This window comes from Leucoraja erinacea, chromosome 1 (assembly GCF_028641065.1).
Source record: "Leucoraja erinacea ecotype New England chromosome 1, Leri_hhj_1, whole genome shotgun sequence".
Lineage (NCBI taxonomy): Eukaryota > Metazoa > Chordata > Chondrichthyes > Rajiformes > Rajidae > Leucoraja > Leucoraja erinaceus.
The window spans coordinates 8,892,311-8,909,741 of NC_073377.1; the positions used below are offsets into that span (position 1 = coordinate 8,892,311).

Genomic DNA, 17,431 nt, shown 5'->3' on the forward strand with positions numbered 1-17,431 from the left:
ACTGGTCCCCCTTGGTTCTCAGCACCCCCCCCCTTTGTTCTTTGCGTCCCCCCAATGTTGAGCCCTCTTTTGTTCTTGCTGCGCCCCTCCCCCAATGCTGCCCCCCCCACCCCCGTTCTCAGCGACACGGCCCGTCCACCTCGAGACCCCGACCTCGGTCCTCACCACACAACCAACTAATTTCAGTGGACATCCATAGACAACTGGTGCAGGAGTAGGCCATTCGGCCCTTTGAGCCAGCACCGCCATTCAATGTGATCATGGCTGATCATCCCCAATCAGTAACGCATTCCTGCCTTCTCCCCATATCCCCTGACGTACAGGGAACAACAATCGTGGCATACAAGAGGCTTGTTAGATGGGCACATGGATGTGCAGGGAATAGAGGGGTATGGATCACATGCAGGCAGAGATGAGTTTAACTTGACATCATGTTCTGGACTGACATCCTGGGCCAAAGCAACTATTCATAAGTGATAGGAACAGAATTAGCCCATTCGGCCCATCTATTCCACTCCGCCATTCAACCATGGCTGGTCTATCTCTCCCACTCACTCCCATTCCCCCCAGGTCCTGTGCTGTTTCGTGCTTGGTAGACACAAAATACTGGAGTAACTCATCGGAACAGGCAGCATTTCTGGAGAGAAGGAAGACGGATGAATAAATGAATGAATGAGTTTATTGTAAGTATTCACATACAAGGAATTTGCCTTGGTGCTCCGCCCGCAAGTGACAATATGACGTACAGTGACAGTTAGGAATGACCCACAAAACATTAACAATATGATAAAATTAAATAAAGTACCAGAGCAAAAGGGGGCTACAGATTTTTGGTTATTGAGTAGAGCAACTACTCGTGGGAAAAAGCTGTTAATATGTCTGGCTGTGGCAGCTTTGACAGTCTGGAGTCGCCTTCCAGAGGGAAGTGTAGGCGGAGACAGTAAGACTAGTGGGAGAACTGTGAAGGGGATGGAGAGAGAAAGTAAGGGCTATCTGAAGTTGAAGAGAAAGCAAGGGCTATCTGTATTGTGCTAGGGTCAGACTGATGCAGTGTCTGTCCATCCCTTGACAGATGCTGAAGGTAGAAACAAAATGCTGGAATAACTCTGCGGGTAAGGCAGCATCTCTGGAGAGAAGGAATGGGTGACGTTTCGCGTCGAGATCCTTCTTCAGGCTCCAATTTTGCCGGCTGTTAGAAATAAGGAGGTCTAAAGAGGGTAGACGGCCGTCTGGGAGAGTCCAAGAGGAGGGGACCGGTGGAGACGGGGGAAGGTCACCACGGGGATAAAACCGCACGTGATGGCGGGGCTGGAACTGGCTGAGCTGGGGGTGGAGGGGAACAAAGGCGAGGCCTCTGCTGAGGACAGACTGCTCAGTTCCTTCTCCCCAGAGACGCTGCCTGCTCCGCTGAGTTACTCCAGCATTTTGTGTCCATCTTCAGAGTAAACCAGCACCTGCAGTTCCTTCCTACACCCTTGACATGGGCTGCCTGACCAGCACTGTGTGCATTGCTGACGGTTCCGGCATCTGCAGCTCGCTGTGTCTCCAGACATGACGCGACTCTCATGGAATCTCATGTAGATAGGGTGCTAAAGAAAGCTTTTGGTATGCTAGCCTTTATAAATCAGAGCATTGAGTATAGAAGCTGGAATGTAATGTTAAAATTGTACAAGGCATTGGTGAGACCAAATCTGGAGTATGGTGTACAATTTTGGTCGCCCTTTTATAGGAAGGATGTCAACAAAATAGAGAGAGTACAGAGGAGATTTACTGGAATGTTGCCTGGGTTTCAACAACTAAGTTACAGATATAGGTTGAATAAGTTAGGTCTTTATTCTCTGGAGCGCAGAAGGTTAAGGGGGGTCTTGATAGAGGTCTTTAAAATGATGAGAGGGATAGACAGAGTTGATGTGGACAAGCTTTTCCCTTTGAGAATAGGGAAGATTCAAACAAGAGGACATGACTTCAGAATTAAGGGACAGAAGTTTAGGGGTAAATATGAGGGGGAAATTCTTTACTCAGAGAGTGGTAGCAGTGTGGAATGAGCTTCCAGTGGAAGTGGTGGAGGCAGGTTCATTGGTATCAATTAAAAATAAATTGGATAGGCATATGGATGAGAAGGGAATGGAGGGTTATGGTATGAGTGCAGGCAGGTGGGACTAAGGGGAAAAAAAATTTGTTCGGCACGGACTTGTAGGGCCGAGATGGCCTGTTTCCGTGCTGTAATTGTTATATGGTTATATATGGTTATATGGACTGCGGCTGAACGCTGTATCCAAAAATGGACTAAACAAAATGGCACCGGGGTATCCATGTGATCAGCAGCCAGGTCCCGAGTGGGTATTGAACTCTCCACCTCCCGACCCACAGTGAATGGTGCTTTCACTGAAGCACCACAGAATGAAACTGAAACACCAACACTAATAGGACGCGAGTTAAAAGTGAAAAGCCACGCATGAATGCACCGAATTAGTGAGTATGTGAAGCTTAACTGGTGCACCACATACCTGTGCTGCCTCGCTGGTGAAGGGCACCTTGGACAAGGGCTTGTTCTTTCTGGCTGTACAGGGACAGTTGGCTTTTATACCCCATTTTCCTCTTGCAGCATGTACAATATTTCCAATCTGGTACAGAGCTGGACCGAAAGGAAAACAAAGCCCAGGAGAAGTGATTTATAGACAATACAGACAATAGACAATAGGTGCTGGAGTAGGCCATTCGGCCCTTCGAGCCAGCACCACCATTCAATGTGATCATGGCTGATCATCCCCAATCAGTACCCCGTTCCTGCCTTCTCCCCGTATCCCCTGACTCCGCTATTTTTAAGAGCCCTATCTAGCTCTCTCTTGAAAGTTCCAGAGAACCTGCCTCCACCGCCCTGTGAGGCAGAGAATTGCACAGGCTCACCACTCTCTGTGAGAAAATGTGTTTCCTCATCTCTGTTCCAAATGTCTTACCCCTTATTCTTAAACAGTGGCCGCTGGTTCTGGACTCCCCCAACATCAGGAACATGTTTCCTACCTCTAGCGTGTCCAAACCCTTAATAATCTTACATGTTTCAATAAGATCCCCTCTCTTCCTTCTAAACTCCAGAGTGTACAAGCCCAGCTGCTCCATTCTCTCAGCATATGACAGTCCCGCCATCCCGGGAATTAACCTTGTAAACCTACTCTGCACTCCCTCAATAGCAAGAATGTCCTTCCTCAAATTAGATTCAGATTCAGATTCAATTTTAATTGTCATTGTCAGTGTACAGTACAGAGACAACGAAACGCATTTAGCATCTCCCTGGAAGGGCAAAAAAACAAACGATTTGAAAAAAAAAAAAAATAATAGGGGGGGGGGGGGGGGGGGGTGATTGGCAGTCACCGAGGTACGTTGTTTAGTAGAGTGACAGCCGCCGGAAAGAAGCTGTTCCTCGACCTGCTGGTTCGGCAACGGAGAGACCTGTAGCGCCTCCCGGATGGTAGGAGGGTAAACAGTGCATGGTTGGGGTGAGAGCAGTCCTTGGCGATGCTGAGCGCCCTCCGCAGACAGCGCTTGCTTTGGACAGACTCAATGGAGGGGAGCGTGGAACTGGTGATGCGTTGGGCAATTTTTAGGGGACCAAAATTGCACACAATACTCCAGGTGTGGTCTCACTAGGGCCCTGTACAACTGCAGAAGGATCTCTTCAAAGCGATTGGTATAGTGCATGGACTGAATTAATTAACTCTTTCCCCACCCCACCCCCTCACACACAACACGGCAGCAGACTATTTGCTACCCACGGGAGCGGACAGGAAAGTTGGCTGCAGTCCAATGGACTCTTTCTAGTTTCAGTTCCTGCGTAGAAACCCAGGTCGGAACCCGGCTGGGTAAAAGCCTGGGTCGGCACCACAGAGGCATGAAATGGGGCAGCGGCGGCGGCAGTGGTGAGGCCTCGCTGGTGGTGAAAACTCGTGGGTCGACCCACGGTCGATGAGAGCGTGGAGAACCACCGTGAGAGGGGGGGGGAAGAACAATGGTTGGGGGGGGGGGGGGGGGGGGGAACACACACACAAACCAAAGGACAACGGGGACCGGTGGGGGGGGGAACGACGACAAAGGGGAAGCCGGCGTGCATTGTATCTATGTCAGCGCCGTAGGTGGCTGCTATTTGTATACATTGTTTATGCAAGCAAATAATCTCATTGCAATAGATGAGGTTGGAGGAGATGCAAGTACAATCTCTGTCGCACCTGGAAAGACTGCTTGGGTCCTTGAATGGAGTCGAGGGGGGAGGTAAAGCAACAAGTGTAGCGTCTCTTGCGGTTGCAAGGGAAGTGCCCGGGGAGGGGGTGGTGCGGGAGGGAAGGGAAGAATTGACAAGGGAGTTACGGAGGGAGCGGTCTTTGCGGAAGGCAGACAGGGGGGGAGATGGGAAGATGTGGCCAGTGGTGGGGTCACGTTGGAGGTGGCGAAACTGACGGAGGATTACTTGTTGTATGTGACGGCTGGTGGGGTGAAAGGTGAGGACTAGGGGGACTCTGCCATTGTTACGAGTGGGTGGGTGGGGAGAGAGAGCAGTGTTACGGGGTATGGAAGCGACCCTGGTGCGAGCCTCATCTATAGTAGGGGAGGGGAACCCCCGTTCCCTGAAGAATGAGGACATTTCCGATGCCCTGGTGTGGAACGTCTCATCCTGGGAGCAGATGCGGCGTAGACAGAGGAATTGGGAGTAGGGGATGGAGTCCTTACAGGAAGCAGGGTGGGTAGAAGTGTAGTCTAGATAGCCAATGGAGTCAGTGGGTTTATAGTGGATGTCGGTCAGAAGTCTATCACCTGCGATGGAGATAGTGAGGTCAAGGAATGGTAGGGAAGTGTCGGAAATGGTCCAGGTGTATTTGAGTGCCGGATGGATGTTAGTGGTTAAGTGGATGGCCTACTCCCGCACCTATTGTCTATGTCTATTATCTATTGATTTAGATGAAAGGATTACAAGTAACATTAACAAATTTGCAGATGACACAAACCTGGGTGGCAGTGTGAACTGTGAGGAGGTTGCTATGAATTCAGGGCGACTTGGAGAGATGGCAGATGCAGTATATTGTGGATAACTGTGAGGTTATTCACTTTGGTGGCACGAACAAGGTGGTATCAGATTTGGAAAAAGGGAAGTGCAAGAGACCTGGGTGTCAGTTCATCAGTCACTGAAAGTAAGCATGGAGGTACAGCAGGCAGTGAAGAGAGCTTTATAATGAGAGGATTTGAGTATAGGAACAAAGAGGTCTTTCTGCAATTGAACAGGGCCCTGGTGAGACCACACCTGGAGTATTGTGTGCAGTTTTGGTCTTCTAATTTGAGGAAGGACATTCTTGCTATAGAGGCAGTGCAGCGTAGGTTCATGAGGTTAATTCCCGGGATGACGGGACTGCCATATGAGGAAAGATTGAAAAGACTTGGCTTGTATTCACTGGAATTTAGAAGGATGAGAGGGGATTTTATAGAAACCTCTAAAATTATTAAGGGATTGGACACACTAGAGGCAGGAAACATGTTCCCGATGTTGGGAGAGTCCAGAACCAGGGGCCACAGTTTAAGAATGAGGGGTAAGCCATTTAGAACGGAGATGAGGAAACACTTTTTGTGAGTGTTGTGAGTCTGTGGAATTCTCGGCCTCAGAGGGCGGTGGAGGCAGGTTCTCTGGATACTTTCAAGAGAGTTAGATAGGGCTCTTAAAGATGTGCTTAAGTCACCTGTGACAATAAAGTATACCTATCCTATCCTTCCTATTTAGGTTTAGAGATACAGCTTGGAAACAAGTGCTTCAGACCATTGAGTTTCACGCCGACTGTCGTTCACATTCACACACGTTCTATGTTATCCCACTTTCGCATCCACTCCCGACACATGAGGGACAATTTTTACACATTAAAATTAACCCACAAATCCAGATGACTTTGTGACGTAGACACAAAACGCTGGAGAAACTCAGCGGGTGAGGCTACATTTTGTGATGTGGCAGGAAACCAGAGCAACCAGTGAAAACCAATATAGCCACAGGAAGAACGTGCAAACTCCACACAAGTACCACCAGAGACCGGGATTAAAACCCGGGTCTCGCCACTGCTGTTGTTGAAACTTGAACTGAATGCATCTGTGACTGGTATATCTGCTCTGATTCAACAGCATGCATGACTAAACTTTCCACGTACCTTGGTACTCATGGTTACACATGGCAATAATCTATCTATCTATCTATCTAATCTATCTATCTATTATTCTATTATTATTTAATATATAAAACTCTCGTGCCATCCGACCGGATGCCGTCCGGCTGCCTGTCTGCCTTTTGATTCGTTGACGGCTGCTCCTTCCTATCAGCTTCCAACACACTTCGAAACAAAGTTGCAAGACAGGAACACTCTGAACTTTTCACTGCTGCAGCAGGCAGGGGTGGTGCAAATGGATTTTTTTTTAATCCACTGCTGAGGGAGGCAGGGGAGTGCTGGAATCTTACATTTGGGAACTGCTTCAGTTCCATTGGAGGAGACGGGTGCATGGTGGAATATTGGGTTGGGGGATCACACCATTGGGGGAGCAGACCCAACGGGTCTGCACTTGGTCTAGTAAACCTTAAAACTAATGGGTTTAAATTAGGGGCAGCACAGTGCTAGAGCTGCTGCCTTACAGTGCCAGGGACCCGGGTTTGATCCCGACTACAAGTGCTGTCTGTATGGTGTTTATACTTTCTTCCCGTGGGTTTTCTCCGGGTGCTCAGGTTTCCTCCCAAATTCCAAGGTTTGTAGGTACATCTTCAGTGAAGACTGACGTGGGTATGGCTTCAGTAAAAATTGTACATAGTCCCTCGTGTGAAGGATGGCGCTAGTGTACGGGGTGATCACTGGTCGGCGCGGACTCGATGGGCCGAAGGGCCTGTGTCCGCGCTGTATCTCTAACCTAGTCCCCATTGGAATAAACCAAGATAATGTGAAGCTAATGAACGAAGAGCTGCTTACCTGATCCAGGGATAATCTGTGTGGGCATCAGCTTGTCCGGATCATGCCCTTGGCCATTGGCACACTTAAACCAAAAGATGTCCTCTTTGTCATCTGTGTATCAAAGATAGAATCAGTTGCACAGTGCAGAAACAGACCCTTTAGCTCACCATATCCATGCCAACTGTACAGTCCATCCATATAAATCCCATTTGCCCCCATTAGGTCTCTAAGACTGGCCCATTTAAATGCCAGTCTAAATGTCTGAAACTTAGTGAGCACATCCGATTCCTCCTCCTCCTCCTCCTCCTCCTTGGCAGTGCGGTCCAGATATACAGAGTCATTGAGATACACAGCACGTTTTCAGTCCAACCTGCCCATGCTCACCAAGATGCCCCCATTTACACTAGTGGCACCTGCCCACTTGCGGCCTATATCCTTCTAAACTTTTCCAAACCATATACCTGTCCAAATGTCTTTCAAACGTTATAGTACCACCTCTCAAATACCTCCTCTGGCAACTCATTCCAGATTCCCACCCACCCACCAGCCTCTGTGTGAAAAAGATGCCCATCATTATTACTATTAAATCTTTTCATTCTCACCTTAAACTATATCCTCTGCTTCTTGACTCACTTTCTCAGGGAATAAGACACTGTGCAGTCACCCTCATGATTTTGTACACCTCTATAAGATCATCCCTCAGCTGCCTGCCCTGCAAGGAACAAAGCTCATGCCTGCCCAACCTCTCCTTACAGCTCTGGCCTTCAAGTCCTGCCCACATCCTCGTAAATCTTCTCTACACGTTTTCCAAAGACTCTATCAACCACTCTGTGCAAATAAATATTCCAATCCCTATTCAACTCCTCATATATCTAAGTTTGTGGATAACACAAAGCTGGGTGGCAGTGTGAGCTGCGAGGAGGATGCTATGAGGCTGCAGGGCGACTTGTATAGGTTGGGTGATTGGGCAGAAGTGGTATCATGTGGATAAATGTGAGGTTATCCACTTTGGTGGCAAGAACAGGAAGGCAGATTATTATCTGAATGGTGTCAAGATTAGGAAAAGGGGAGGTGCAACAAGACCTGGATGTGCTTATACATCAGTCACTGAATGTAAGCATGCAGGTACAGCAGACCGTGAAGAAAGCTAATGGCATGTTGGCATTCATTGCGAGAGGATTTGAGTTAGGAGCAAGGAGGTCCTACTGCAGTTGTACAGGGCCCTGGTGAGACAGACCGCACCTGGAGTATTATGTGCAATTTTGGTTTCCCAATTTGAGGAAGGACATTATTGGCATTGCAGGAGTTCAGAGTAGGTTCATCAGGTTAATTCCCGGGATGGCAGGACTGACGTATGATGAAAGAATGGGTCGACTGGACTTATATTCGCTGGAATTTAGAAGGATGAGAGGGCATCCTGTAGAAACATTTAAAATTCTTAGAGGATTGGACAGGATAGATGCAGGAAAAATGTTCCCGATGTTGGGGGAGTCCAGCACCAGGGGTCAGTTTAAGAATAAGGGGTAGGCCCTTTAGGACTGAGATGAAGAAAAAAGTTTTCACCCAGAGAGTTGCGAATCTGTGGAATTCTCTGCCACAGAAGACAGTGGAGGCCAATTCACGGGATGAGACGAGTTAGATTTAGCTCTTAGGGCTAAGGGAATCAAGGGATATGGGAATAAAGCTGGAACGGGGTACTGATTGTGGATGATCGGCCATGATCATATTGAATGGCCGATCATATTGAATGACGGTGCTGGCTCGAAGGGCCGAATGGCTTACTCCTGCACCTATTTTCTATGTTTACTCCCACCTTAAACCTATGCCTTCTTATTTTTTATAACCTAACATGGGAAAGACTCATTTTTTATAAATTATTGTGCTTCTTAAAATTTTATACATTTATTTATATCAGATCTATCTGCCTTACAAGCTGGAAGATTTATGAGATTGTTGTCAGGAATCAAACCTAAGCCATAGGGAGATGCTGACAGGCTTGGACTCTATTCCTCAGAGCACTGGAGGATGATGGGTCTTAGAGTCATAGAGTGATATAGTGTTGAAACAGAACATTCGGCCCAACATGTCCCAGCTGCACTAGTCTCACCTGCCTGCGTTTGGTCCATATCCCTCCAAAACTGTCCTATCCATGTAATCAGCAAACTTGTCCTGTATGTTCTCATCCAAATCATTGTTGTAAATGCAACAGTAACGGGCCCAGCACCGAACTTGGCTGCACACCACTCGTCACAGGTCTCCAGTCCGAGAAGCAACCTTCCACCCTCACCCTCTGCTTCCCTCCATGAAGCCAATTTTCTATCCATTCCCATGCAATCTAACCTTCCAGAGCAGCCTACCATGCGGAACCTTGTTAAACGCCGTAATGAAATCCATGTACACAACGTCTACAGCTCTGCCCTCATAACCTTTTTAGAAACATAGAAAATAGGTGCAGGAGTAGGCCATTCGGCCCTTCGAGCCTGCACCGCCATTCAATATGATCATGGCTGATCATCCAACTCAGTATCCCGTACCTGCCTTCTCTCCATACCCTCTGATCCCCTTAGCCACAAGGGCCACATCTAACTCCCTCTTAAATATAGCCAATGAACTGGCCTCAACTACCCTCTGTGGCAGAGAGTTCCAGAGATTCACCACTCTCTGTGTGAAAAAAGTTCTTCTCATCTCGGTTTTAAAGGATTTCCCCCTTATCCTTAAGCTGTGACCACTTGTCCTGGACTTCCCCAACATCGGGAGCAATCTTCCTGCATCTAGCCTGTCCCACCCCTTAAGAATTTTGTAAGTTTCTATAAGATCCCCTCTCAATCTCCTAAATTCTAGTGAGTATAAACCAAGTCTATCCAGTCTTTCTTCATAAGACAGTCCTGACATCCCAGGAATCAGTCTGGTGAACCGTCTCTGCACTCCCTCTATGGCAATAATGTCCTTCCTCAGATTTGGAGGCCATAACTGTACACAATACTCCAGGTGTGGTCTCACCAAGACCCTGTACAACTGCAGTAAGGTGGTGGGTGTATGGAACGCGCTGCTGGAGGAGGTATTTGAGCCACGGACTATCAAACCATTTAAGAGATACTAGACCAAGTGCAGACCCGTTGGGTCTGCTCCCCCAATGGTGTGATCCCCCAACCCAATATTCCACCATGCAGTCGTTTCCTTCAACGGAACACTTTGTCTTACAGCGCCAGAGACCCGGGTTCGATCCTGACTATGGGTGTATGCAGTTTGTACATTCTTCCCGTGACCTGTGTGGGGTTTCTCCTGGATCTCCGGATTACTCCCACACTTCAAAGACATGCAAGTTTGGAGGTTAACTGGCTTGCTATAATTGTAAATTGGACCTAGTGTGTGGGATCACTGGTCGGTGCTGACTGGTGGGCTGAAGGGCCCGTTTCCACGTTGTATCTCTAAGCTAAACACCAATCGATTTGTACCTCTCTGGGACTCGCCCAGTCAAGTCAGAGCACTTAAGGCCTGTCCCACAGGCGTCATTTGCGCGTCACGCAGATGCCGCGCGGAGATTTTGTACATCCCGAAGTCCTGGCGCCCCCGTGCGACACTGCCTACGTCATCACATGCGCGGCACGACACTCATCCTGACGCATAAATTACGCACAAAAGACGGCCAAGTGGGACAGGCCCTTTAGTTTTCTCGAGCTCAAGATGAATCAGAGTGTCCAATTAGGAATTAGAGCAATCCTAAGCAGCCAGAACACAGATATAATACGGAAACACGTCCTTCGGACCGCTGTCCGCACCGACCAGCAATCACTCCGTACACTAACACTATCCTACACACTGGGGACAATTGTACAATTTTTACCAAAGCCAATTAACCGACAAGCATGTATGTCTTTGGAGTGTAGGAGGAAACAAGAGCACCTGGATGAAACCCACGCAGTCACAGGGAGAACGCACAAACTCCGCACAGACAGCGCCCGTAGTCAGGATCGAACCCAGGTCTCTGGCTGTGTAAGGCAGCAATTAGCACTGCGCCGCTGTGCTGCCCAACCAGGGTCCACAAGTTGTACTCCGGGGAAAGACACCTAGTGCTGGCATAACTCAGCAGGTCAGGCAGGGGAGGGGGGGGGGGGGGAAGGGGGGGGGGGAGGGGGGGGGGAGAGGGAGAGAGGGGGGGAGAGAGAGAGAGAGAGAGGGAGAGAGAGAGGGAGGGAGAGGAGAGAGAGAGAGAGAGAGGGGGAGAGAGAGAGAGAGAAAGAGGGAGAGGGGGGAGAGAGGGAGAAAGAGAGAGGGAGAGAGAGGGGAGAGAGAGGAGGGGAGGGGAGATAGAGAGAGAGTGCCTTTTTACTTCAACCCAAACAACCATTTGCAGGCAATGCTTTTTTACTTCAAACTATCCATATTTTCATTTTCAAACCACATTAAGCATACTCACAGTTGTGTAAACATTTGTCAATGTCATTCAGAGCTCAGAGTGACCTCCATCTTGCAGAGACTGATTGAGGCACACCACTTCCTGGTTTTATAGTCCCACCCCCTCCCTCCAGCAGGGGCAGCAGAGAGAATGGTGAATTTTTTTTAAAAACATGAATTTCTCTCTGATTTTTCATCGATGGGAAAAATACTCTGGTCCAGGAAGGCAGATGTGGGCTCTGATCGAGGTGGCCAAACATGACGGCTGTAGGTGGCGGCGTTCTCTCGGAAATCGCAGCACAGTGGGCCAAAAGCGGTCAAGATCAGACAGACAGACAGACAGACAGACAGACAGACAGACAGACAGACAGACAGACAAAATGACTGGACAAGCTAGATGCAGGAAAAATGTTCCCAATGTTGGTCGAGTCCAGAACCAGGGGCTACAGTGTTAGAATAAAGGAAGGTCATTTAAGACTGAGGTGAGAAAAAACTTTTTCACCAGAGAGTTGTGAATTTATGGAATTCCCTGCCACAGAGGGCAGTGGAGGCCAAGTCACTGGATGGATAAGGGAGTTAGATAGAGGCTGGGGCACAGGTTATTGATATAGGGGGACAATCAGCCATGATCGACAGTGATCACAATGAATGGCGGTGCTGGCTCGAAGGGCCGAATGGCCTCCTCCTACGCCTATTTTCTATGTTTCTATAGTGGGAGTCTAGACCAGAGGGCACAGCCTCAGAGTAACATAACGTTACCTTCAGAAACGAGATGAGGAGGAATTATTTAAGGAGAGGGTGGTGAATCTGTGGAATGTACTGGCACAGATGGCTGTGGAAGCCAAGTCATTGGGTGTTTTTAAAGCGGAGATCGATTATTAAATGCGTCAAAGGTTACGGGGAGACGGCAAGAGAATGGGGTTGAGAGGGATAGATCAGCCATGATTGAATGGCGGAGTTGACTCAATGGGCCGAATAGCCTAATTTTGCTCCCATGACATGAACTTGGAAAATTTAGTTGGTTAGACGACTAAAATCTGTTTTGTTTACCCCAGCTTACCTTGCTGAGAGTTGTTTCGTTTCATCCTGTAGCAGTCGAGACACACCCCGAAGCCACACTTGGGGCAAACCCAGTGGATGTTGAAGAGAGTTGTCTCACAGGCATCGCACATTTCCCGAATGCCTCGAACCGCACGCTTCCAGGCTATTTTTTCTGAGGAGTCACAGTTAGTAAGAGTCACGCAGTATGGAAACGGGCCATTCAGTCCATCACGCCCACACTGACCAAGTTATTAATCCCACCATCCGGCAACAATCCAGTCTGAAGAAGGGTCTCCACCCGAAATGTCACCTATTCCTTTACTCCAGATGCTGTCTAACCCGCTGAGCTACTTCAGTTTTTTATGTCCATCCTGCACCAATCCGTATTTATCTCACCATCCTGCATTTGGCCCATAATCATCTTTGTCTGGACAGTTCACATGCAAGTCTAGACATTTAAATGTTCTCAGTTCCAACAGAATATCGCAGGTATTCACCACTCTTTGGGTGAAAAAGATTCCCCTATTTTTTCTGTGGAGGAGTCCCAGCAATTAGAAACATAGAACATTGTTCCTTCTTAGAAACATAGAAAATAGGTGCAGGAGTAGGCCATTCGGCCCTTCGAGCCTCCACCGCCATTCAATATGATCATGGCTGATCATCCAACTCAGTATCCTGTACCTGCCTTCTCTCCATACGCCCTGATCCCTTTAGCCACATCTAACTTCCTCTTAAATATAGCCAATGAACTGGCCTCAACTACCTTCTGTGGCAGAGAGTTCCAGAGATTCACCACTCTCTGTGTGAAAAATGTTTTTCTCATCTCGGTCCCAAAGGATTTCCTTAAGCTGTGACCCCTTGTCCTGGACTTTCCCAACATCAGGAACAGTCTTCCTGCATCTAGCCTGTCCAACCCCTTAAGAATTTTGTAAGTTTCTATAAGATCTCAATCTCCTAAATTCTAGCGAGTACAAGCCGAGTCTATCCAGTCTTTCTTCATTTGAAAGTCCTGACATCCCAGGAATCAGTCTGGTGAACCTTCTCTGCACTCCCTCTATGGCAAGAATGTCCTTCCTCAGATTTGGAGGCCAAAACTGTACGCAATACTCCAGGTGTGGTCTGACCAAGACCCTGTACAACTGCAGTAGAACCTCCCTGTTCTTATACTCAAATTAAGTCATACTGCATGGAAACAGGCCATGCTACCCATCATGTACGCACTGACCAGTGAAGACCAAACCGTATTAATCCCATCAACCTGGACTTGGCCCATAGACGTCTATGTCTGGGCGATTCAGGAGCGTCTAGACACTTCTTATGCGCTCTCAGTGACAGATTCCACACTCCCATAGAATACTGCAGGTATACATTTCTCTGGGTGAAAGAGGTCCCCATATAAATTACTTATGTCGTATCCCGTCTATCTCCTCTGGTGCAGCACAGTGGTAGAGTTGCTGCCTTACGGCGCCAGAGACCCGGGTTTGATCCTGACTACAGGTGCTGTCTGTACGGAGTTTACATGTTTTCCACGGGGTGGACCGCATGGGATTTCTCCGGGTGCTCCGTAATTTGTAAATGGTCCCTGGTGTGTAGGCGAGCGCTAGGGAAGTACGGGAGTCGGCACGGACTCGGTGGGCCGAAGGGCCTGTTTCCACGCTGCATCTCTAAAGTCTAGAGGAGCAAGGCAAAATCGAAAGGAAAGGTTTGAGATACGTACTGCAAGGGTCCACCAACTTCAGCGCTTCCTTCTCGGACATGACCAGCTGGCAAAAGTGGTCTCCAATGTTAGCCAAGATGTACTTGGAGGTGTCCAAATCCAAGCCATCCACGTCAGCATCAGAGGGCATCCACAGCCTCATGGCCTCTAGATCGTACTGGTTCGGAGAGAGGAATCCTTCTGCCCGCAACACTCCGTGCTTGTTAAAATACAGCCTGGAATGACAAAACATCCAAACGTCACCGAGCTGCAGAGCTATAGCTAGCATCAACCTCTTCCGTGGACCCCGAGCTACTATCCCCTTGGTCATGTCTCTGTACACTGCGGATGGTTCACTCATAACCATGTATAGCCTTTCCCCCACCTTGTTAGCACACAAAAGCTTTTCACTGTACCTCGGTACACGTGACAATAAACAATGCAATGCAATACACTCAACAATGCAATGTCCACCACCATGTGGTGTTAGGGAGTTAGATGTGGCCCTTGTGGCTAAGGGGATCAGGGGGTATGGAGAGAAGGCAGGTACGGGATACTGAGTTGGATGCTCAGCCATGATCATATTGAATGGCGGTGCAGGCTCGAAGGGCCGAATGGCCTACTCCTGCACCTAATTTCTATGTTTTCAGATCATGATTTGCTCACTACTAACCCTAATGCTCACACATTTATTCCCAATCTATTCCAAAAGGTCCACATGGCCCATTGACTATATCTACACTTCACACTGCTTCGGCAAGTCCTCCAGTTAGAATCAAGCACCAGCTTCATCCAGCGTCACTCCCTCTTCTACCCCCTCCCATCAGTCAAGATGGACCCCTACCATCCATCACACCACATCTTCTCCATTCTGCCATCTGGGAAGAGGTACAGGAGCATCAGCTGCAAAACCAGCAGGATGCTCCACAGCTTCTTCCCACAGGCAATAAGGCTGGTTAACGGACTGTGTCCCCCTCCCCATATATCATACACCAACACATCTAACCTCGCCCATACCATGACAGCTAGGCACCTGCCAAAGCAAATCCACTGTTCGGTCTGAATGTCTGTTTTTATTTCCATTTTTAGGCCTATTTTAGATATGGTAATTTTAATTTTAAAGCTATATGTATTTAATCTGTTTTTATTAACCGCACTGACGGGAACTGATTGAGAAACAATTTTTTGTTTCTTCTATGTATGTAAGTACTCAGTTAAAATGACATTAAAGTAAATACTGAAATACTGATACTACTGAAGAGGTACCGAAGTGTGAAAACGCATACATCCAGATTCAGGGACAGTTTCTTCCCCGCTGTTATCAGGCAACTGGACCATCTTATCAGCAACTAAAGGGTGGTCCTGAGTGGTGAGAGTTAGCAGCTTCAAATCCTGGATGTTAACACCTCAAGTGACCCATCCCAGGCCCAGCATGAAGGCAGCACACAAGCCTCCCCATGTTCTTAGAAGTTTAGAGATTTGGCAAGTCACCAATTGCTCTGACTACAAATGCACTGTCGAAAGTATCCCGACTAGTTGCATCATGGCCTAGCGTGGTAATTCCAATGCATGCTAATGCAAGAGGCTGCAGAGAGTGGTGGGCTCAGCCCAGTCATAAGGTGGCCCATCAAGTCTACTCCGCCATTCAATCATGGATGATCTATAGGGCCTGTCCCACGTAGGCATATTTTTTAGGCGGCTAAGACAATGGAATTCACCGTAGTCAGCATCGGCGACAACCTACATCACCTGGCAACAACCTACAACAGCACCTACGTCAGGAGAAGACAAGCTACGATAAGTCCACGGTCGCCAAAACGTTTTGAACATTTCAAAATCCAGCAGTGACCAGAAAAACGCTACAACTCTTTGGGCAACTGAGGAGACGACTCATGATCGTACAGGCCTGACCCATGCGACCGTGTGGCCACAGCCTAGTCGCCGGCAGTTGCCTAAAAAAAATCACCTAAGTGGGACAGGCCCTTATCCCTCCCTCCTAACCCAATTTTCCTGCCTTCTCCCCATAACCCCCGACACCTGTACTGATCAATAATCTATCTATCTCTGCCATAAAAATATCAATTGACTTGGCTTTCTGTGACAAAGAATTCCACAGATTTATCACCCTCTGACTAAAGAAATCCCTCCTCATTTTCTTCCTAAAGGAACATCCTTTAATTCTGAGGCTATAACCTCTATCCTAGACTCTCCCACTAGTGGAAACACCCTCTCCACATCCACTCTATCCAAGCCTTTCAATGAGGTCCCCCCCCCTCATCCATTTAAACTCCAGCGAGTACCGTCCACTCCAGTGCCGTCAAATGCTCATCATGTGTTATCCGGTGCATCATGGGCATAGGCCTTCTCAAACAGAGAAAACTTCTACACGAGACACTGCTTCAAGTGGACGGCATCTATTAAGGATCGCCACCAGCTGCGGCTTGTCCTCTCCTTGCTGACACCACCATTGGGCAGGTGGTACAGAAGGACAAAGTCCCTGAGCGGCAGGTTCACAAGTTCCAGGAGTAGAGTTAGGCCATTCGGCCCATCGAGTCTACTCCGCCATTCATTCATGGCTGATCTTTGCCTCCTAATCCCATTTTTCTCCCTTCTCCCCACAACCTTTGACACCCGTTCTATTCAAGAATTTGTCTATATCTCTGCCTTACAAATATCTACTGGCGGCCTCCACAGCCCTCTGTGGCAATGAGTTCCACAGATTAACTACCCCCTGTCTACCTTCCTCCTCACCTTTCTAAAAGAGCGTCCTTTATTACTGAGGCTGTGACCTCTGGTCCTAGACTCTCTCACCAGTGGAAACATCCTTTCCACATCCACTCTATATACGTTCAAGAACGGCTACTTTCCAACAGCCATCCAGTACTTGTCCCAACCTGCTTAATCCTAATCCTACTTCAGTAATGAAACCCTATGCTACCATGGACTTGCTTGCTTTTTCTGTGTTTTTCCCCTCCACTGTCTAGTATAATTTATATTTTGCCCTAGACTATGTGCATGTGAAGCTGCTGCAAGATTTCCATTGTACCAGTACCTCACTGGACTTGTGCTTATGACAATAAACTCTACCTGACATGGGGAGATGGCTGGATTTTGCTGTCCTATCTAACCCAGCCACTGTATCACTTCCCCTTTTATTAGCCTCATCTGAGCAATGCTCTGCCCAGAGTTTGGGTCCTTTGCCCAAATATCTCCCTTTGTGATTTGGAATTGAAATGTCTGATAACAGAATAGAACGGAGATGGGGAGGAATTTCTTTAGCCAGAGGGCGGTGAATCTGTGAATTCATTGCCACAGTCGGTGGTGGACGCCACGTCAT

General features: G+C 48.1%; 1 protein-coding gene across 3 annotated transcripts in view; it reads right to left on the reverse strand.

The window, feature by feature from the left end:
- LOC129705670 (lysine-specific demethylase 3A-like) overlaps positions 1-17,431 on the reverse strand; it is an 87,316-nt gene that overhangs the window by 25,877 nt on the left and 44,008 nt on the right. For all 3 annotated transcript variants that reach the window (XM_055649565.1, XM_055649481.1, XM_055649400.1), the window contains exons 11-14: positions 14,116-14,330; positions 12,418-12,570; positions 6,981-7,073; positions 2,508-2,635 (exon numbers count right to left, since the gene is read on the reverse strand). In XM_055649565.1, the coding sequence (XP_055505540.1) occupies positions 2,508-2,635; positions 6,981-7,073; positions 12,418-12,570; positions 14,116-14,330 (589 nt within the window). The remainder of the gene's footprint in view (positions 1-2,507; positions 2,636-6,980; positions 7,074-12,417; positions 12,571-14,115; positions 14,331-17,431) is intronic.